At 39.5% G+C, this 23,544-nt stretch overlaps 1 protein-coding gene across 5 annotated transcripts in view; it reads left to right on the forward strand.

Annotated features, from left to right (window-relative positions):
* The window catches only part of CALD1 (caldesmon 1), a 185,767-nt gene that overhangs the window by 86,043 nt on the left and 76,180 nt on the right, over positions 1-23,544 (forward strand). For 4 of the 5 annotated variants that reach the window (XM_031589915.2, XM_031589916.2, XM_031589918.2 and 1 more), the window contains exon 3: positions 4,725-4,836. In XM_031589915.2, the coding sequence (XP_031445775.1) occupies positions 4,766-4,836 (71 nt within the window). In that variant the 5' untranslated portion in view covers positions 4,725-4,765. Of the gene's footprint in view, positions 1-3,630; positions 3,775-4,724; positions 4,837-23,544 lie in introns of those variants that run through there. The other variant, XM_090145651.1, reaches the window with a different exon arrangement.

Below are 23,544 nucleotides of genomic sequence, written 5' to 3' on the forward strand. Positions count from 1 at the left end.
ATGCTGGGTTATCTGCATCACCAGTGCTGGGAGAGAGGGTGAAGACAGCATTAAACCTCAGCCAGAGCAAGAGGTTATTTAGCTCACTATACTGGCATGATATGGCTGTGTATGTATTTCCACTTAGCCAAATTACTGTTTGCCTTCAAAAAGTAGACTCCTGACAATTATCACTGAAGTATTTCATCATGTATTTACAGCTGTGCATTCCTCTAATTTACCACCTTGCTGAAAGCTACGAGAAGACAATATTTTAAACTCAGTCATGAGATGAGCCATAAAGGGGAGAGAGATTTTCATGTGCATGTTTTGTACCAAAAAGGATTGAGTGCATCTGTCCTCAAAGGAGGCACGCTTTAGCAAGACAGTGAAAAACTCAACACATTTTAGTAATAAGCACTAGTCAAATGAATATCAAAGGCAATATGTGAAGCACACAGATGAAAAGATGTATTCGTTTAGAAGAGTGTTTATGTATGGAGATAGTGTTATTTGCAGGGCACACACTTTGTTGTGAAACCGATTCAAGTAATGTGGCAATAGTAAATGTAGTAGGTAAGCCACTTCATTTATCTGCCCCTTTTCAGTCTTCTCATCTATTCAGGCAGACCACAGGCTTCATCACATGTCCTGTGTTCTAAAGGTTTAGTCTCAAAATCAAAAGATAGGGACTCTGAGGAGATCCACTGACATGAAAGTATGGAAAATCTGAAGTCCTGAGCAAGAATTACGTTCAATAGCTTCTGGGAGGAAATAAATAAATAAATAAATAAATAAATAAATAAATAAGGAAAAAAAGATCAATATTTGTAGTATTTTTCCATAAGTACTTTCTGAGTCTGGCGGTAGAGAACTCATAAGAATTCACTACGGCTTCTTTCAGTGGTATTTCAATTGTGTAAAGGTTGAAATAGTGCTGAGTGTTTTGTTTTGGTGCAGGTGCAGCAAAATGACAGTTTTTGTGGTGCACCCTTTCACCATATGAGTAGCCTGTATTTTGGCAGTTTGTGTATGTACATGGATATCAGGAAAATGCAACTGATGATGTAACAGGTGAAAAAGTTTCAGATGGCTCTTTCTATCTGCTGTAAAAAGATATTAAAATTTTATGACTTCTTGTTGAATTTGGAAACAAATCAGAGAAAAAAAAAAGGCAGTATCAAAATATTTTCCATCGTACTCCTGAAAACAAAATTTATACATTTACAATAAAAACAAAGCACTATTTTCTTAGGGATAGTTTTCGTCTTGTGAGAAAATGAAATTTTTTTGTTTGATATCGAATGATTAAAAATGTGTAACAGAAGAAAAAATGGATATAAAGAATAATAAAAAATATCTTTGCATACCTTTATCAGGACATGTGAGGCCTATTATTGTTTTTGTTCCAATACACCAATATTTGGGAAGGTTACACAGAGATGTTTTTGCATTTGTCTCTGTAGGCAGGCCCTGGAGCTGTGTGGAATGTTATGCTTTGACCCAGGATGTTTTCACTCATGACCAATTTTCATTAAAAAAAAAAAAAAAGAGCATAAAAATGTGTGCATTCCTCAAAATGGTTTGTAGGAAATACTTCAAATAATTGGTACATCCATCTATAAGCAAAGTGATTTTTGAATTTTCTGGGAGGCTAGAACACTTTGAGAAACTATGAAACACTTTGAGAAACTATACTCCTTTTCAGCGGATACAGGAAACGTTTTTAGAGAGATTAATTGAGATGAAGTTATTGTCTAGTAATTTACAAAGGCTGAAAGATAACAAATCATTTTGGGGAAGACAGTGAACAGCACTGAATAGCTGACTTCTTCCAGGGGACCATCTGTCTATCTGATGACTCATCTTGCACTGATGTGGCTTTGCTAACTAAAGGTTGGACTGATGACCTGACCTTAGTCTCCTGTGTATCTTCCTCATTTTTGAAAAAGTGATTTGGCTTGCGAGTCTGAATGCAATGAAGAGGCCCTCAGTCCTTGGAGAGAAGGTAGCGCACTTTAACAAACCTGAGATGTACTCCCAAGAGGTTCATTGATCTGAACTGTGTCAAAAAACAGGAAAGCACCCAGAAGATGGAGGGAGGTCATTGAACCAATGGTTATTACCCTGTGTAATCTCTCCTGCATCCCTGGGAATAGAAAAGAAGAGACTTAATTGGAACAGTTTTGTGTTGTTGTTCGTCTTCCTCAAGTTTCTTTGTGAGGAAGACACCTGGAGCTTTTGGAGATGAGAGATGGTGCTGAGGCCATGTGGGAAGGGCTAAAAGTGTTTTGGGCTGGGACATGTGAAGAGGGAATGTGAAGGGAACTGGGTACACAGTGCTGTATTTTTGGGGAGAGAAGGAACATACGCTGGTCAGGAGAGGTGGAGAAAAGGATGTACCTCACTGAGTTAGAAGGGATGAAGGTGCGCATAAGTTAGATGACAATGCATGTCTGCCTTGGTGACAGAGAGAGGAAGAAAAGTTTGGAACTCTCAGTTTCTAGCATGAGAGGTGTCAGCCTAGCAGGCAGCTCTGTTTTAAGGCCCCAGTGGTGACTGCCCTCCACAGACAAACACTGTTGCCCGATGCATGTCCACCTCGTGCAGGTTGCCCTCTGCACACAGAAACCAGGGCCCTGCCTGGAACTTGCTGTCTGCCATATTCTGTCCCCCCTCTGATCCTCGCCTTCCAGCTGGGAGAACTACACTGCTCCTGCAATGTGTCCCTTCAGCAAGGGTGCTGGAGCAGAATTTAGCTGCATGGGTAGACTGAGATGAGTTGAGAGAATGGCAGATTTGGTGCTCTTTGCTCTTCAAGGTGTCCGCGGTGCTAAGAGTAAATAAACACAAGATTTAAAAAAAAAAAAAAAAAAAAAAAAAAAAAGTCTTGTTGCAACCTGCTTTTTACATATATCGTATAATTGTATATTAAAAAAAAAAATAAGAAGAGGTGCAGCCATTGTAAAGCCAGTATCAGATTTGCAAAATTAACATTCCCTTTGAACCTCTGCAGAATAACCCCAGCCAGCCAAACACATAGAAACTAACAACAACAACATTTTAAATCCCCCAATCCAGGAACAAATGAGAAAGAAAAACACCCCCAGGAAAAGTAAACTAATAAAATAATCTTCGCAAAACCCCTGCCCTCAGCAGTGTTTTAATCTGAAAAAGGGGGGCAGAGAAAGCCACAGATTCCCTTAAGTCATGGGAGGTTTTGCTAATGCCAGTGGTGGTTTTATGGGGAGTGCGCTTGGACGCTGCACCGCTGGGCACGGTTCGAAAGCCGCAAGACAGATCCGTATCTGCAAACAGAGCGCTTCAAATAGTTCCCAAACGCACCTTGGCTTTGTCTCCCTGTAAACTGCAAGCAGTTATTAAGACCCCTTTGAAGGTCGGCCCGCATCTGCAGGCTGGCTGTGCGGCGTTCCAGCCAGCCCCACACTGCCGGGCTGGAAAATGGTGGGGGGGGGCGTGGGGGGTGAGTGCAGCGTGGAGGCTAGGATTGCAGAGGAAGCTGAGGCCTCCAGCCCTGCACAGGAAGCAATCTTAGAGCAGGCCTTAAATGCCAGATTCCAGGCAGAGTTTAACTAACCACTGACAGCTCTGTAAACAAAGCAGGGACAAAAAGAGAACAGCTTTCCCTTTTCTGGTAGTCATTTTTGGTTTGGGGGCTGCAGGGGAATTCTGTAATACTCGGCTTGATGGGATATAAACCAAGGCTGAAAAGGCTTTGTATATGAAGAACTGTAAAGGGGAAAATATTTCATGGACTAAATCATAAAGAAGAAGGTAGGGCATGGGGAAAATGCACGGATTAAACGACAAAAAGATATTGCTACTTTTGTTTTTTTGAGCAAGATTTATATATAGCTTGGCTCCTCCTGGGTGGTATTCAAAAGCTCCGGCTTTCTTTCTTTTCTCTTTTATTTTCCTCTTTTTTTTTCTTTTGCTCTCCCCCCTTTCTCCTCCCCTCCCCCCCGATTTTCTCATTTTTTCCTCTTTTATTTTTCTTCTTTTTTTTCTCCTTTTTTTTCCTTTTTCATTTCTCTCTTTTTTCTCTTTTTTTTTCTTCCTTCTTATTTTTCTCTTTTCTTTTTCTTCCCCTTTCCCCATTTTCTTTTTTCTTTTTCTTTTTCTTTTTCTTTTTCTTTTTCCTTTTTTTTTCTTTTTCTTTTTCTTTTTTTTTTCTTTTTCTTTTCCTTTTCCTTTCTCTTTTTCCTTTCTACTTCTTTCTTTTTTTCTTTTTCCTTTTCTTTTTCCTTTCCTTTTTAGAAGGAGGGATAGGGACACATTGATGGGGGCTAGCTTTTGCAAAACTTTTAATTATCTCTGCAATTAGAGAAAACAAGCAATCTCTTGTGCAGCATTTTTACTGATTCCAGTAAAAACTAGAAGCTACAAGTTAAAATCTTGCTGAATTGTTGCTTTTGTTTGTAGGAAAAGACCTGTGACATTACAAATAGCTAGTCTGCGGCTAGCAGATGTATACAGTCTTTACTTAAAGCATGTTGATTTAATTTTAACTAGGAAACTAAGCTCAGGCATGGGCTATGTTTATCCTACAAGGCATTTCATTAATCTTGTTTATCTCAACAATACTGAGGAAGTTCAATTTTTTTGATAGAAAAGGAAAATTGTTACAATGAAGTTCAGAAAGCAAAACAAAACTAAATGAACTCAGTTGTATAAATGCATCCATTGTGCTTTCTCTCTGATCTGAGTGGTCATCTCCCTTTTAGATTTGGATCATTCCAGAGCTCTGAACACTTGAGCACCCACCATGGATGACTTTGAACGCCGTAGAGAACTCAGGAGGCAAAAGCGTGAGGAAATGCGCCTTGAAGCAGAGAGGTGAGGTTGTATGGAAAATGGTGTCGGTGACTTGACTTTTATTAGCAGTAGCTTTGAAGATTTTTCTTTTAAATTCAGAAGTTTGCTGCAGCTAACTGAAGAGTCCATGCTAAAAATATGTGCCATAAAATGCCTTTATTTAATATCATGGGAGAAGCTGGACGTCAGTGGTATCTGTTGCCTATATCCCTTAGGGCATTACAAACTGGCTTCCAGTTATTTTGCTGAATGGAGGAATGTGAACAGTGAAAGTGAACTATGGTAATGTGAAACTGCTGATAGGAAAACTTATGCTCAGATGCTACGTGAGGGAGTGTTTGCTGAATGGAAGAGATTTTGTGTTTTTAGATGTTGAGCTAAAATTACAGGTTTTCGATTGAAAGCCAAGATACCCTTGGTGGATGTGGTATAGCATATCTGTGACTTGTGTGCCACTGCTTTGCAATTGGTATTATGTTTGTTGTGCCTGTCATTATTTATTTACAGCCACTTCATGTGGGCAATATGGGCAGCATTTTCTATCAGTTAGTGCAGATTACAGTAATTTTTTGGTGCAGTTTACTTTGGTGCAGTTGAGAACAGAACTTGACATGGGCATGATGATGTCTATTTTTGAAAAGAAACAGCATGAAAATATTAAGAGTGATATTTGTTGAACTTCCATTTCATATTTGTACAGATCCATTTGCTTTAATAGGATTTCCCGTGCTTTACAATGGAGTAAGTAGAGAGAAAGTCAGGCTCTATTGTTGTAATATTTATTTTGATATAAAGATTTGATGTAGTTTATTAACAACATTGTGATTTAAAAAAAATGGAACTTAGGTTTTGTTCCTACTTTTGTGTTTAATTTTGCATATGGACTTTTTTTTTTCTTGACTTTTCCATTCACTAGCAAAACTATGGTGTTTCAGGTTCTGTGTGCTTTAGACAAAATACTTTTTCTCCTAAGCATTTTAAAATGAAGTCAGAAGTCAGCAGAATGCAGTACCAAATATGTTTTGTATGTTTGCACTGAGCTTTTTAATAAAGCCTTGCTTACATAGCAGAGCTCTTTGATGCACCCTGATAGTATCTAGGGTGAACTCCCAGACAGATAAGATGGAATAGTGACCTTTCTTTTGAAAGGAAATATTGCCCTGCAGAACTGGGCTTCTGAGCTCTCATCAGGCTATAAGCAGAATCCATGAGCTCTGGAAGACAGCAGTGCTGCCTGCAGGTAAATAAACTTACATGAGGCATGGTGACCAAAGGGAAATGAGGAAGTCTTCCTTTGCAAACCAGCATCACCTGGTTCGTGGCTAATCCCAACAGAAAGAGAATCAAATGTGCCGTGTCACAAAGTGACCTTCTTATCCCAGAAGGTTCTTCTCCAGGCCAGTAGAAATATATTTTGGTTGGACAGAGTGGGAGGAATTTCAGAGCCTGTGCCAGCGCAAGCCTGGCCTGCTGGGTAAGTAGAGCTTCTGCTTCCTGTGGTATCTGGCTTGCGCTTCCTATTGCAGCATTTATTTAGGCAGAAATGAGATGAAATGAAGGAAGGTGTGTGATGTTGCTGTTGATGTGGGCATAGATGCTGGGCACATGCACCAACTGGAAAGAAGTCTGCTCTTTATCCAAGAAGTCAAAAATGCTCAGATGTATTGCATGCTGGAAGTCTGGTCTGAGGCCCATTTCCACTGAATGTACATTCACTGCATGTACATTCATTTTAGCAGAGTTTTAACAGCAATGTATAATGAGAACATATAATATTCATATACTTCTAGTATACTTCTACTCTACAAAAAACAACATGCTTTTAAAACAAAGTCTAAGAGTCTAAGGTTTATTGCTAATACTCAGATGCTGTTGAGGATTCTGGGGTATGTAGTCTAAAAGGTATTTTTTACCATGGAAGAAGTCATATGAACTTCTCTGTAAAATCATTCAAACTCTTACAAGAGTATGCTGGGACTGCCGAGTGATTTGGGTGCCAGTGATGCTGTGTGTCCATTTTGTGGATGTGACAGTTGCAGGGGATAATGGGGTTGGCCCTTGTTGCTATAGAAATAGAAATCCAGTATATTCAGTGGGTCACTAAGTCACAGTGTAACACATAGGTTGGGCTGTCTCTGTTCATGCAGAGGGAAACTGGAGCTCTCAGGGAACAAAAACTGCAATGAACAGCTCAGTGGTGGACTTTGAAGGACCCATACCTGGGAAGCCTTGAGTCTTGATGTCTCTACCTCCCTTACATGAACTGGAAGTCAGGTGGTTGGGGCAAGAGAGTGATGGCCTCTGAGGTGGGATACAGCCCCAACTTACCCATCCATGCATCCTTTTGGGAAGTTTTTTGCAGTGTTTGGGGCAGCTGTGCTGTTTTTTTGTTGTGGTGGTGGGGTTTTTTTTTGTGTGTGTGTGGTAACCTTTGTGGAGGAGACAAAATTGATGCAAGACTGGCTGGAGGAGTAGGGCTTAGGTCTGTTTCCCTGTTTTCTGCTCAGTCGCTGCAGAAGCGACTCCATGCCCTTTCCCACACATTTGAAAACTTTTAGCAATAAATTGCTGTACGCTAAATCTTGCTGCACTCCCTCTGCTGCTGCCAACTTCAAGCATTCAAGTATTATGAGTCAGACCTCTTGAAAGTCACAAGACTGCTTTAAAAATCTTGAGATCTTAAAAATAATTTAGTCTGGCCTTTTTATTTTGTTTTGCCATAACAATAACAGGGCCTGACTCTCAAGTTTGGATGTCTCTTGGAGTTGGGACTTCACGAAACCCACCCCAGCAGGGGCAAGGTCAGGGAGGAGCTGAACATTGGTCCTTTCTGCATAGCAAATGGAGCTGAGGGCCAGCAGGATTTAGGCATTTATTAGCAAATGAATATGAAACTCTGAGTTATGTGTAGTGAATTCACACTTCAGGGATTTGTGGATCATTCTCACCTTCAAAAATATGACTACAACATGTTTGTGTAGCTGTCTGTTCTTTACCTTAAACCACAGCAATCTGCTAGCCAGACCTCCCTTCGTCTGAACACTTTTGGGTGTTTTGTCAAGTAAGAATAGTGTGTTCCTGAAGAGCAGCACAGGGGCTGAAAATGCAGTGTTTGCTTTGAGCATTGGTACCTGCTGTATAGGCTGTATTTCCTAGGTCTCCCAGAAACAGTTTAGGCTTCTTTCAGTCAAACACAGAAATGAAAACACCATATCCAACAGCACTATTTGTAATTCAGCCAGATGCAGTGACGCATTTTACCATTTCCTGGGTTAAAGACACATGGAGGGTTTACCTTCTCAGCCTGACAATCACACCCTCCAGAAGATGGCTTAAAGTCTGTAAGGCCTCAAGCTTGAGAGGGGGTGCCTTCACTGCTGCCTCTTCTGCAGGGCCCAGAGGCTGTCTGAGGCTTGGTCAGGGTAAATGTAGCATCAGCTTCCCAAGTGACCATCATGCTAGAGCCACTGTTGCCCAGCAACATATGCCTGATTTCTGGAGATGGTTATGGTGAGTCCAGTCCATGTGGACTGATGTCTGGCTTTGTTGTTGTTGTTGTTCCCCTTCCTTGCTGGAAAGCTGATGAAAATGATGATGCTTTGTTGTGGTGTGTAGCTCTGGTGTTTTGGGTTGATATGCTCAGGAGTGATGATGAGGAAGCTACCTTTGTCTTTTAAAGACCAACAGAATGGTTCACCCTTGGCATGTGCTTTTACTGTTAGTTCATGCCATGGCAGCTCAGATATAAATTGCTACCAGAAATCTCCAGAAATCTCGTGTTTCATTAACATTTTACACTCTTCTCATTTCAAGATATCCTTCATCGCCTGGTTTTCCCATATACAGGCCTGCCATACCCACCCAGAAATAGCCTCCAGCTGGATTTTTTTGGCTTTTTGTGTTTACCTGTTACCTCCGGAGGTTTATCATCTTATTTGAAGTAACACCACAGACCTATCTAGGGACATGTGTCCTAAAATGGAGGTGGGACCAGTCCCCAGTGTGTCAGATTTACTGCATGTGCTCATGCTGCCAGAACTCTGCAAGACTTTCTAGACACAGGCTGGAACAAAGTACAGCACTGTTAACTGCTCCAGTCTGATAGCATTTTGTGTGTGGTTTCTACTACACAGCTGTGAGGGCAGGGGAAGTCAGACTCTACCAGCTATTTGGGTGACCTCTGGAACTACTATGTGGTGGAGCTGAGGATTCATCCTGATCCTTGGCGGCAGAGAGAGACCTGTGCATGGGCCCACACTGGCTGAAGTCACTTGGAAACTTTCCATTTATTTCGCTGGGCTCTGGGCTAGGCCCTACCTGAGTTATTCCAGCCAGATGATTTATGAGGCAATCTCAGCAGCAGCCTTGAAGGAGCTGGATGAACACTTTGCCTCCCAGTTACAGGGTACATACCGTGCTGCACAGGCAGGGCTGTCACAGAAATGGTTTGTGCTTACTGATGAAAAAAATCCCATCTGTAGCTGAAGCACAAGGGGCTGGCTTCTTTCAGCAAATGACACCTGCTTTTTTTGCCTCTTCCTGGGCAATAAAAGATGTTCTATGGCCATCGGGTTTTGTCATTTTGATGTTGTTGTAGCTGACACTGGAAGAATTCAGCCTGGGGTTGGCTAGAGTGTGTGTGTGTGAAGTATTGAGGTGAAACACTTCTTTAAGAGGGAGAAGACCTATTCCCATGACTTCAGAAAAAACTGCGAGTGAAGACTTGCCCTTTAATTCTCTGAATAATAGCTCTCAGATTAATCTATTTAGCACATAAGCCATGAATTTATAATTGGCTGACTTGCCAATTCCCCAGGAAAGTATTTTCACCTTTCTCTGGTATCAGGACTCTTTTAAACATTATACTAGCAAGCTGGTTGAATTTACTTCCTTGCCACACCATCATCACTGCAGAATTCTGAAAAGTCCGAGAGTCAGTGTCAGACTGGTCTCTGTTTAGCTGATTCTTAACTGAATTTGAACCACAGCTTTGCTTTGCATAATGCTCTTCCCCAAAGGACTGCAGGTAATTTCACAGTGAAGGGTCATCCTGGTATACAAATACAGTGTAGAGAATTGGCTATCTAGCAGCAAATCTCAAGCCAGTAAAAAGGCTCTCTTTAATCATGATGTTGAGGGCCATGTAGGATCTCCTGACAGGAATTGTAGCAGTCTTAACTAAAGAACTCATCTCCTTGCAGATCAATAAGGTATTAATAAACATATGCTAAAATTCAAGTGTCACTCGCGTTTATACTAAATAATTACAAATGGAAGAACATTTCATGCCATTCAATGCACTTATTTTATCTTTTATTGCACTTGAATTAGTATTTATATCACAATGACTGTAGCAGGAAGCTGTCATTACGGTATACAGAGAAAGGTTACCATTAAACTTAATGGCTCGTTATGGCATTAATTACTAAATGTAGTAGGTAAGGATTTTTTCTTAATTATTTTTTAAAACATGTAACAGTTCAATCGCAAACACTCTCCAGCTTATCATTTAAAGAGTTTCATAGGGCAGTGCGGATCCCATTTGTGAACATAGGTTAGGGAAATTTCACAGAAATAACCTGGCTTGTGGACTGTGGATAGAGGCAGCTTGCAGCTGGCCGAAAGTCTCCTGGAGTGCTCCTGTTGAGGCTGATGTAGCTCAGGTAATCATAACAAGGGCTGAACCTACAAGTTAAGAAGGTAAAGGCAGCAGAATCAGAGTGTGTCCTTATAAGACTTAACGAGAAGTGTGTTGCTTATCTTCTGGACAAGTAAGACAGAAAATATTTGTTGCCTCAGTGTCTTAATGTATTTGTAGCACAAGGAAAGTTCATCATTGTGAGGCACAAAATAGGCAATTTCTGTGCTTCTGACTAAGACAGCTTAGGTGAGGAAAAGTGAATATTAATATTAGACCAACACTGAATGACCACAAACAGCTTTTGAAACTGCTTCTTATTGTTGAAAGAGTTATCTCTGGGATAGGGCATATAGTGAGGACAAATGTTAAACATTGTTCAAAGTTTAAAAATGAGCATAAATTGATACTTCTAAATTACCTCCTACATTTTGAAACGTTAGGGATTGTATATGCCTGGTTGCCTTTTCATTAACGGTTTTCAGAGATTGTGCTTTGATTCAGACTTTTGTAACTGAATGAAGGGAATGATCTTAAGAGTTTTCAAGGAGTGCATGTTTAAACATATGAGAGGCTGACTGCGTATACTTAACAAAGAATTTCCCGATGTTCATGATTTATTTCAGAACAGTACTTCCAAAAACGTCACCCTCTGGCTTCCAGAGGACTGTGCTTTGTTTAATTCAGCCTTCTTTTGGTACTAAAACACAAGCTACAGTGATTTTATCTCTTCGTGTTCTCTTTATATATCCTCAAGTTTCAAGTTCAAGGGTATCTGCTTGTCTTTCCATAAAATATCTTCTGCAAGTGCTGAGACGTGACATATTCTGCCCAGAAGTTAAATATTTTAAAAAATGGATAAATAAGATTAGAAGTGCATGAGGATTGAGCACAAATTGAGACAAAATAGTCCAGCTGTTAATCTGTCTTCCCAGCTACCTTACATTTCAGGACTGACAGAAAATATTTGCATTGTCAAGGTGAATTTGGTCCTGCACATTATACTGATCGCTGTTCCTGGAATTCTTGGAGCTCATTCTTAACACAGGCAGAAAAACATAATTGTGCCTCCTTAGAGCCTGCCCTAATGTTGTCACTCTGAAGTGAGAGAGGATATTAGACAAATCTTTGCTTTGCTCGCATTTCAGATGCCCTGGAGATAATAACCAAACATACACAAACCTGAGTAGAGCCCTACCACTTAATTTTACAGTGACTGTGCATTTTGCAGGTTGTATTTTCTTTAAATGTCCTAATGGAGAAGTGTTTTATAAAAGAAGCCTTGTTCTTCCAAATAGTTAGACATGAAAAATATAGACTTTACTCAACTAACCCCCCTATAGTTCCTAAGCAGACAACAAAATGGGCTCCTTAGTATTTCAGATATTAATCCCACATGTATGTTAAGATTCTATAATTCTCTGTACTACATCTACCATAGCTATATTCTGTAATCTCTGTACTACATCTACCATAGCTGCTAAGCTTTTAGGAGGAGAGCATCCAGACAGCTGGCAAAATGCCACGTCTTTCACCTCTTTCAGCAAAGTGGCAAGTTTGCTTTAGAATCACCAAGGAGTGTTAGAAATTCTTGGGTGAAAAGCCCCCCTTCCCATCCTATAGCCAGCTAGCCCACCTATCCCCAAAAGAAAGCTATCCTTCTGTCTTCTACTGTATTTTTATTAGCTTAACTACTCTAAAGCCTTTGATGAACTAGATCTTATTTAAATGCCTACTAAATATGGGCATTGAGCCATGGCTTTTGGTGCTTGTTATTGACAATTTTAGTATGCATATTTAAAAGGGTACCAGGAGTCTTAGGACAGTATGGTATTTCTTCATGGTTTTAAGAATTACTGAGGCATAGGCACTGCACAAAGGAAAACATGAGGCTGAAGGAATGTAGCTGGCATTGTACATATACGTCAATGGCTGTCCTGTCACATTTATGTGAAAAATAACATCTCTTTAGTATCTTATGTGCAAATCGGCAGAATTTAGTCAATTAAGACAGTCTGTAGTGTTCTTGCAGCTCTGTGAATCTGCCATTGTTTCTTCAGACACTGTAAATCATAACTAGCATCAGAATTTTCTCATACAAATGACTTCAGAAATTCAAAATGCAAAAAGCTACATTAACTCAATATTAGCCTGAGGTTTGTGAAGGCTCAGAGACTTGGAATTTCCTGTAGCAGCCACAGATGAGCCACGTAGTACCTCTGACTGCAAGTATCTCTTTCCCTTGTAGGCAGGCTGGCACCTTAGTGCCCCTGGCAGCATTTCCTGTCCTTTGGCAAGGAATCATAGAATCACATGAATGTATCAGAATGCATCAGCCCTTCATGGAGGTCATCTTCTACAAAAGCTCAGTTAACTCGGTATGGCAGGGACCATGGCTACTGTCCTAAAAAAAAGAAAAAAGAAAAAAGAAAAGAAAGCCAGAATAAAGGACACTCGATTATTGGCTCCTGGGTCTACTTTCTGTCAGATGGGGAAATCCCCCATCTTCATTGATCTAGACAGTCAGTGTCAATTGACAAATGAACCTTTAAGAACCATTGCTAATGTTTATTAGATCCCTAGGCTTGTGCCTGTTCATAAATAAAAACAATTTGATCTGTATTTTTGCTCTAGACAGTAAATATGTGATCCAACTCTCATCTGTGTGGTCACTTCCCACATGCCCAACATCTGCAACTAGCCAAGAGGAGGGGTCAATTTAGTTCACCACCAGGCCATAGGATTGTGTATATCTTATGGCACAAATATATATGCTTATAAGCAATTTGACAAAAAATGCCCTGTGCATGTGGTGACACAACATTTCATCTGGAAGAGGTGTTAAATATATATATATATATATAGGCTGCTGTGGATGGAGAGTGATGTTTAATTTGCTCTTTTGCTTTAAGCAGAAGAGAATAACTGAAAACCAGTCTCTAAAAGTTCAAATTTCCAGACTTGTGTACAAATTCTCTCTTAGCTGTTACATCACAATGCCTTCTTTTCGGTGAATAAGAACATTGTTAAACTTGTTGCTTCATTGTATCGCTTCAGGACACACTGGGCACAGAAAAGGAAAAGTTGTAAGACACAAAAGAAACTGCAGTCATTACTCAACTATGATACTCTTTCAAGAGTAACATGAATATGACATGAGTTTAGCCAGTGGGTTTCTAGGAGCATCTGCTTCTCAGTGTGAGTTAACGTTTTAACAACATCTTAATGAACAGATATCTGAAATTAAATTGGAAAATCAGATTTGCATTTAAAAAGCTGATACCAATTAGTTTGCAGGGATAATAGAAGGCAAATGCATTATGTGAATAAGCATCGTATATAAGGACTATCAAATTGCTGGTAGCCTGGGCAAAGTTACCTTTTTACTGTTCACTGCAAAGAACTATAGAGGGAAAAATGTGATGTGTAAATTATACTCCAAACTGATTTCAGCTTGCTCACACTTGGTCAATTAGATCCTGCATTTTGGCTTTGTGCCTTTAAACAAATTTATCATTACTGAAGATAAATGCTTATAAGCAGCTTTATTTCTCTCATGATAACCTACTTATTAGCTTGCACTAAACAAAGAAAATCCTCCATGCCAGCAGATTGTCTTTGTGTGATCAAACTCTTTCATGAGACATCAGGTGTATGCGCTTCTTGGGCAACTTAATTTATCAGCACACAGCTGCAGAAATATTCCTGCCAGTAATAAGATCAGTGGTGACTGCAGTCTGTATGGATGCTGGCACACAGAGTGACCAGAGGCTGGTAACAGAAGTGGTACAGCTACACATGAGAAAGAGAAGTAGTTTTGTCAGCCTTGTGGTGGGGTCCTTATCTTCCTGGGAAACCGTGAGGGTGATGAGAAGTGGAGAAGTAAGTAGGATGTTTCTCTATTCATTTATTGGAAAGTATAAACCAATGGGTTGTGTATGTGGCAGCTAAAGGTCAGTCTCATTGAGAATGACATTAAGAAAATATAAATAGATGGCTGTTTTTCTCTCTTTCATGTCAAAAACCTGTTGGTAAGACTAAAACTTGCATATTAATAATCTTTGTTGGGTGGAACTTTGTTGGATAGGGCACTGAAAAATGTCCAGCAAAATTTGACATACAAAATCAAGGGAAGAATGTAACTCAATAGCACGTTGCGACTTTTTGTTTAAAAATGAATAAAGAAACAAAAAATAACATTTTTAATTTTTAACCTGACATTTGCTGAATACATGCTTCAGTTTCCTTTAAGATAGCTTGTGACCCATTTTCAATTGAAACCAAATCTAAAAGCCAGCATGGACTATTTTAGCAAGAGATTATGTTCTAGGTAGACAGTGTTCTTCTTGTTCTGAGGCTGTACGAGTGTTGCTGAAAACTGGTACTGAAAAGCAGGGAGTCTTCAGTGATTTTAAATTAATTCTCTATACTAGTGCTTTCCTCTTCCGCCAGTATGAGACAGCATTTTGTCTACTGGTATTTAAACTGATTCACTCAAACAAGTAATCCTTCTGTGAGCGCTCTTTGTATGATATAAACCTGATGCATATCATGGTAAATTTTTAAGTCAATTAAGTGTACACAGTGGAGAGTAACCACATGAATGTGGCTCAAGTTGCTGCTTGTCATTCAAGTCTCTTGCAAGGGAGGTATCTTACTGTGAAACTGTGTGGAAGAGTGAGCTCTTTTATGTTTAGACTGAGGGGTTTGCATAGATTTAATTCACTTGAGGTGAACTTCTGCAACTTCTATGTACAGACAAGGCCTTTGTGACTGCGGAGAGGCATGTTGGTATTGGAGTCCTCAATAAGGAACTTGTGTTGATCTTCAGGGCTGGCATTTTCCATACAAATCTGTCTCCTTTCATAATTGCTTTTGTCTGCTGGTAACATGAAGCTGCAGAGAAATGGGAGATATTTGTCATGGATGCGGAGGCTCAGATAACTGACGTACTTCAACCCCTTTCAGGAGAAGGCTGGTATGAGATGGTTGAATGAGGTTTTATGTATATCCACCAATTGCTGCTGACCTCATGTCAAGAAAAGCATCACCAAGACTTGCTGACTCCACAGTGGAGTCAGCAAATGGCTACAGCTGTACCTGGTCCTGCAGCAGGCTTCTTGCAGTAGCTTGGACTGTTGTTTCTAGCTGTTTCAGAGGGGTATCCTGCAAAGATGGAGAGAGAAACTAGAGTTTGCTTTTAAAGTGAGAAAAGCAGTGCAGGAATATCTAAGAACACATGTACTCACTTGTTCAAAAAACACAGTGCTTCTTACCACAAAAGGATTTCCTTTGCTTAATTCTTAGAAATGTCATTTTTTATATATTTACTTATTTTTAAGGGAAGGAGGGATGCTTTTGTTAAGCAAAACCTTGACTTCAGTGAGCAGATAGTGCTTCACAGGAGTGAACACTGCTTCACTGATTTCATTTATAACATTGTCCTCTAGCAATAAGAGCAAAATCACATGCTCTGTGTACCAATCCTGGGTATTTCTGAAAAGCATAATTATAACATGGTAGTGAGAAAAGATAAAGGGTTGGAAGTTATCCGTAGAGCAGAACCGCTTCCTGATATAGAAAATAAACCTTTTTCACTTGCATTTTCTGAATAGAGAAAAGATGGAGGTGATATAAACAACTTTCAGTGATTTTGATGAAATAAAAACAAATCTCATAAACTTTTTTTTTCTGCAGCCTTCATACAAATTCAGAAAGTTTTCAGCAAAAAACAGCTATCAGATTTTCACAAAAAGGCTTACAGCTGTGAGGTTGACTACCAACTAAGACTGTCTCCACTTCTCCAAATGCTTATCATCTTGTGAGAGGACCAGAATACAGTGAAGACTTAAGAGGACAGCCCTTCTGATCATCTGTATGTAGATGTTACTTGTAACTGTGCCACATCATGAGATGGTTATTCCATTGCATTTATATGGCACATCATGCAGTCCCTTGAGATGAAATTCTCAACTCCCAGTCTAGTTTTCTCCCTTTCCTCCCTGAAGAAAGCTTTTCTAAAAAAAATTGAAAGGAAGAAAGTTGCATGTGTTTTCACAGATAAAATGGCTGAACAGGTATTTTCACAAGAGCACGGAGTCCTCAAGAATAGCATTGCTACAGTTTGGAATAGATTTCTTTTTACTAACCTGCACCTGCTAAACAGTTCTTGCTGTTTTACCAGTTTATTGTCAGCCCATACGAAATAACAAGCTTTTTTAGGCACTACTGCTCAGAACATTCCCAAGATTCTCCAGCTGGCTATTAGTGCACTGTCTTAATAAGGCAGCGCAATAGTCACAAAAGACAAGGAGATGACTTTTCTAAACATTGGCTACACATGGATTCCTTTTATGGTCCAGCTTGTGCAGTGGGGTATTCCGCTGAAGGTCAGCGACACGGATAACAAAGTGCTTCCCACTGCAGCTTGCCTTTTGAGTGTAGGCATCACAGAGCCACATGTACAGGCTGCTCTGAGAGGGAGAGAAAAAAATAGTTGGTAGGAAAATGTAGAAAAAGGGCAAAAAAAACCTGTGGCATGGTGTGTATTTTGTACGCATGCTATTGCTGTGTTGGCCATAGCTGCAGGATGAAGTTGTAAATGCCATGTGCAGAAGAAACGTGCATGTGCTGGGCTGGTATTTTGTACCAAAAAAAAAAAAAAAAAGAAGAAAAAAAGAAAGGAAAAGAAAGCCCCCCTGAAAAATTTCTCAGCAGGGTTTCAGAGTTCAGGTCATCCCTCAGGAACACCAAGGGCAAATTTTTATGTCATGCTCATGAATATGGCTTTTCATTCTCCCAACAGTATGGGATAGCGAGCTAATGACCTTTTCAAACCAGTGAGTTATGATGGCTGGAGGGGTTGTCTGTGCTGCAGTGCCACAAGATGAATTAATTTAAGCAAAAGGGTTTTTTAATTTTTTTTTTTTTTCTCCCACCTCTTTCTCTCCATACAAGCTAGTGAGTCTTTTCCCTCATTAGCATGTAAATGTCTTACATTGGAAAGTTGAATAAGATCCTTGAGGGCTATTGTCTTATTTCTTACAAAAATATTTCAGGGAATGAGTGAGTCATTTCAATATTTCTGAAGAGAAAGGATATATTGGCTATTAATTTAATATGAGAAATCCCCTATTAAGTAATGAAAATCTATCTCATCTTGTTTTGTCAGGCCTGAATGTATGTACAGGATATACATAAATTGAATGAAGAAAATATATCTTCAAGGCAAAATAGAAATGTTTAGGCATATTCAATAGGTCTGTAATCTAATTTTTCTTCTACTGATTATTGTCAGATGGGCTAATATGATACCTAATAAACCATGTCAATGAAAGACTTTAATTGTGTCACCAGCTCTGACACTGAGAAAGGAGAAGCACTTGAAGGTGTTTTGGTGACTCATCTCTTAGAAGTCAAACTTTCTTCATCTGTTTTGCTGTTGCTTCACTGTCCCCATCCTGACTTCACCTATCATGCTCACAGTATATTTACAATGAAATCCTGATGCAGTGACTTTGATATCATCATAAATCTCGCATGTTTGTGGTTATGCTGGGTTTGAAGGGAATGTCACTTCTCAGTTTGTTGGCCGTTTGGTTTTACTGGATATAATATATCACTTGGAGAACATAATGGCATAAATGTGCAAAGATCACAAGACATGGAGTTTGGCTAATGAGAGCTCCTAAACTCTTGTCAATGTCTGCTGGTAACAGAAGAAATCTGAAATAGAAATGATTATTGAATAGTACTTTTTAAGGCAGAAAAGAGCTAGGTTGGCCCTTAGTTAAACTCAGAGGGTGAATTTAGTAGGCTGCGTCATTCCTTCATAGCTGTTCCATGTTATACTGCATTCATTATTTTAAAACTTGCTCTCACATGTTTCAGTCTGAATCCTGTTTTCAGTGGTTGTGAGTGTTTAGCAATTTCTCTGAATTTAAGGAATTGGTATAACAGAGAACAGAGATCGTTTGTCCTGTCGTCATTATACTGCTGGAAGAGAAAATATTGGTAAGATGTCTTGGTGACTAGGAATGACTTTTCCGTCACCAACCTGTCTTCCTTTATTTATTGGTTGTTCTTTCCTCTTGGGGAAGAACTTGGGCTGTACTCTGTCATCAGTTTTTAAGCCAAATTCTTTATGGAAGTCAATAGGGAGTCCTGCGCAAAGGGAAATGACATAATGTTGCCCTTTAGTCCTACCTACCGAGAAGCAGACTTGGGAAACATACACATTTTCCTAATTACTGAGCACTGAATTTACAGCATATGTTCATTTTCTATCGACATCCGGCAGCTACCCAACATATTGTAAATTGGGCCATTTGTATTCAAAACAATTGTTTTTAATAAAAATATTCTGAATGTTGTCTTTATTTGGATTACACATGGTAAGTATTGAGGTCTTCACTGTTCTAAGGTGAAGAATGAGCCATTTTTATGGGAGACGTTGCCTGTTCTTAGCTAAAATGTCTCCTTGTCCTACTGGAGTACGTGATGAGTTAGTAGGCTGCCACATTTTACTCAAGCAATAAATCCATTTTGCTGGAGATGCGTCTTTGTAGTTTGCAATGCACTTTTCATATGAAAGTGTGAACATACACTGATACCATCTGAATTGTCAACTTTTACAGGAGAAATGCTTCAGGTTCTGTGCCTAATGGCCTACTTTTACAGTGACAGTAAGTTGCTCCTCTGCAGGGCAGGATGAATAGAGTTTCAGAACGGTTTTAAAATTGAGACTTTTAAAATAATATAACCAGTTTGCTTGTTAAAATTCAGACTACTTAAGTGCTTAAGTAGATGAAGGAAGTCTGTAAGCATAAGGGATATAGATGAAACACAGCCACAGGGGAATGCTTCAAAGATACCTAGAGGAGACTCCTTATTTTGGGAGTAAAACCATTTTAATTATTTTTACCCCTTTCCTTTAGCACTAGATTGTGTTTGTTATGGCATAAGCTGTATGTAATTCATAACCTTACCACCTGAGATCTAGACAATCTTTTTTTTCATCATCCAGGTAACATGGTAATGCAATTCACTTAGCTTTGCTGATACCGAGCTAAGAGCGATTCATTAGCACAGCCAAAAACCTAGCAGATGGGATGGATGAAACCTTTATTCTTGCCTATTTATCTATTAGATTTTTCTCTAACGTACACCTGCAGAATTTTGAGAATGTGCAGAATCACCCAAAACAGAATTTTCAGCATCAGCATTTTGGTACTGGTCATTTCTAGAAGAAGTCATGAAATATCTTTCACAGTAGGCTGCAATAATCCACCTCCATAAGTTTTATGGTCTTTAGATGGCAGGACGGCCTCCATCTATTGATTAAAGTTAAGTAAAACTTCATGCACATTTTGTGTCGTGGAAAATTGGATGCAGACCCTTTATTTATCTCTGCCACTCACAGCCTGTTCACTTCTGGATGTTGATATGGAGATGTTACAGTGCATGTGGTGGTGACTTCCTGGGCTGACAGTCTGATTATGCTAGACTTGTTAAATGTTGGATGCCAGGCACTGAGATGACATGAGCTGTTTTGCAAACAGCCTGCAGTCTGTTTGTGGGACTGCCTTGCTCTTAATCGGCTAAATACTTACAAAGGCTGGAGATGAGCAACAGCACCTCCTTGTAGCCCTTTTCTTCTGGATTTTATGAGTTTCCACGTGATATGGCTTTTGTTTAAGGCAGTCAGAAGTGTCTTTCAAGTGTCTGCAAGCTTTAGAGGCACATCTTGAAAAGACAGTTGATAGGGTACTTTAATGGATTACTGATTTGTCTGTGTGAGAGAACGATGTGGAAGACATCTGGAGACTTGTTCTGGCCAAGACTAACAAACACGATGCTGATTTTTTTGGGAAGGTAATCAGAAAATAGGGCAGAAATCATACCAGACCCTTTGACTGAAAGAACTTTTGTGCCATTTGTGAACTGGATTCACCATCTGAGTTAGCAGCTATGGTCATATCAGATTATTATTTTTTCCCTGTTTTTTTTTTTTTGTTTTGTTTTGTTTTTCTTAAACCAGAATCATGTCCCCATTTCTTGTAAATGTGCCTTTGTCATCATGGGTTTAGGCTGTCATAATACATTTTTCCTCGAGCTCCATCTTTAATCACTTAGTGGCAGACCTGGGAATAGAGGCCATGCCTTAGACACAGGACCATCATCTCAGTAAGGCAGAGAACAGCTGTGAGCTTTCCTACAGAGCAGCCTGGTCTGCACTTCACCTGCAAGCTGTGTTTCCAGCATCTCATAAACAAGGACAAATACATCTTCACTGTTTAATATACAGAAATGTGTCTCGGAAGACACAGAACTGCTTGCAGCCTTTATGCAGAGAAAGGGAACGTGGCAGCTGAGCTTATATATTTAGTGAACATTGTGAACAAATAATAAATTAAGACTTAAAGGAAAAAAATAAGTCACTTATGTAACTCAACTCCCTTTGCTAGACTTCCTCCTCCCTAGCCATGCTCCCCATTATTTATCAATTAAATATGCTAGGAGTATTGAGCTGCTGACCACAGAATTGGGGAGGGGGTGGAATAATGGTTATTATACTATTCTAAAAGCCATAATACTGAATACCAGAAAGAATGAGAGTCAGATGTAGATGATGCTGTTGAGTTGCCATTGGTAGAACAGAATGTACTGTACTATCCAGCAATGGTTGCTGCTTTGTGTAAAACCATATACTATGACTGAAATGTCATGTCAGTCTGTAGCACTTGTGTGGTTTATAGGCTTCTCATTACGTCGCTAAACTGTGTGCAATAGATTAAACTGCCATTAAAATTCCATGTCTCAAAACAGTTTATTTTGCTGTGCTAACTTCCCTCTGCTTCCACGGAAAGTTACGTGTAAGACTCTTAGCATTCAGGCAAAGGTTTCTGTTTGCTATTCCTTCTATGGACAAAATTCTTATTGATTTCATCCTTTAAATAAAGAAAAAAAGAAAGAAGGGATGGAAGTACATTGTTTTTTTCCATCAAGCCATGTAATAGTAGGAGATTTTGGTGTCTGGGAGATAGAAAAGAGTACTCAAAACTGGAAAAGCTATCTTGAACCCTTTTTCACAAATGAAAATGGGGGAGGAGGGAAAGTTCTCCATTTCCTGCAAGGTAACAGTGAGCAACTCCAGTTTTCTCCAGGTGGAGAAAACTCTCTGAAGTGGTAAACTGTGCCATTAAGAAATATGGGTAGAGGCCTTGCATAGTAATACTGACTAACAGCATGTCCTGAGAGAGGGCAAAATGCTCTGTTTCTGGAGGAGAGGACAGGGAAGATGTTATCACTATGAAATATGTGCTGCTACAACATGAATCATTTTGGTGCTTGGGTTCTCTCTGTGTTAATTAAATCATCCTTAGTAACCCCTCTTTTTCTGCTATACTTAATTTTACATTTGATGGTGTTTCATTACTAACTATCTGGATTCACAAGTTAGAAACCAGCACCAGAGATTTGAACTGAATCTGAACTTAAAATTAGTTTAAGCTGTTATTCTTTTCTTGAAATGAAACTCAGTACAAATCATTAATTTAAAATGTCTCTTTTTAATTCAAATCTTAACTTGAATTGAAGAAACCAGACCCAAGCCAAACCGAAGCTGAGCTTAAAAATATACATTACTTGAACTTCATGATCAGTACTATACCCCAAATTCCTTTATGCATGTACAGTGAAGAGAAGGCCTCTTGTCTGAAATTCTTGGAGAGTGAGTATGGCTGATGGAGAAGTGCTGAACATTCAGTAAGAGTGAGGCAATTACAAGTAACAACTCAGTTGATTAGCTATGGAGTCATTAGCATATGTGATCCAGACACATTAGAAGATGGATTTCATAGGGAGATCTAAGAAGGGAGAAAACAGGATCTCTGATGCCGACCCTTTGGACCCCAAGATGCAACTGGTGCCGTAAGACTGGAGGTAGAAATAAAAAATGTAATTCCTGGGAGAGTATACAGTGGGCTGTTGGTCATACTGTTAGACCCATCTGGTGGGACACATACACTTTACTATATATATGTGGTGAGAGCACTGGCCTTTTCCTCCATTCATATCACCGGTCTACTCTGCCCTAGAAAGAGCTTGGCAGTACCTACTCTCTGATACCATGAGGTATCTCTGCAAAATCTTCCATGGATTTCAACAGTATATTTCCAAATTAATTACTTTTTAGAAAGTGTTTAGACTAATTCAAATTTGAAGGCAAACAAGACAGTAGGGATATATATTGGTGACTACTGGAAGTGATCTTTCTTTCAAGTGCTGCATGCCAACCCTATCTGCTTTGCTTCTCTCTGTTCCCATTCTATTCTGAATGTCAAATGCCTCAAAACAGGTTGAAGTTCTCCATGTGTGCCAGGAGTTGCTTACTTACTGCATAGATGTCTTTCACTTTCTGAAGATGTATGGTGCTTTGTGGTCCATTTTCTTTTAAACAGGCTTCCCACATTTCCCAAAAGGCCAACAGTAGTGGAAAAAAAAAACGTCAAAGAATGGGAAACTGGATAAAGTTTTAAAGATTTTCCTGTCTGATGGGTTCCCAGTAAACCCTGTCCGTGTCACTCTGCTCTGGGTAGTTTCCCAGCAGTATGGGACATGGCACATGGCTTGACTGGGAGTCTCGGCATGGTCTTTTCCTGGTTTGTCCCAGGCACTTTCTGCACAGAGGTGCTGAGTAGCTTGCACACTCTTTATTTCAGCTCTTCTTTGCAGGAACTCTGACACTGGCTTTTATGACAGTGGGTCTTTGGCTTGTGATAAATACAATTTTTTTTTTTCCTTTCCGTCTCTTTAGTATTTAATGGCCAGTTGTCAGTATCCAGAAAAGCTGTGTTTAGATGTCATTGGAAACAGGTACCAATATGGCTAGCTGATGCAAGAGTGGTTTATTTTCCATTTTAATAGTTCTTTAAACAGGTCGTGCATTGGTGTACAGCTCCTTTGTTGGAATAAAAATCTTTGTCATAGGCTACAAGACAGCTAAAAATAGCTGTGGTGAGTATTTATGCTGAGGATAATCTCAAGAGAAGGTATTTTTAACTTTGCATGCTGTTTAGAATAGGAAATTC

Source organism: Phasianus colchicus, chromosome 1 (genome assembly GCF_987193195.1).
Source record: "Phasianus colchicus chromosome 1, bPhaCol1.hap1.1, whole genome shotgun sequence".
NCBI classification, from domain to species: Eukaryota; Metazoa; Chordata; class Aves; order Galliformes; family Phasianidae; genus Phasianus; species Phasianus colchicus.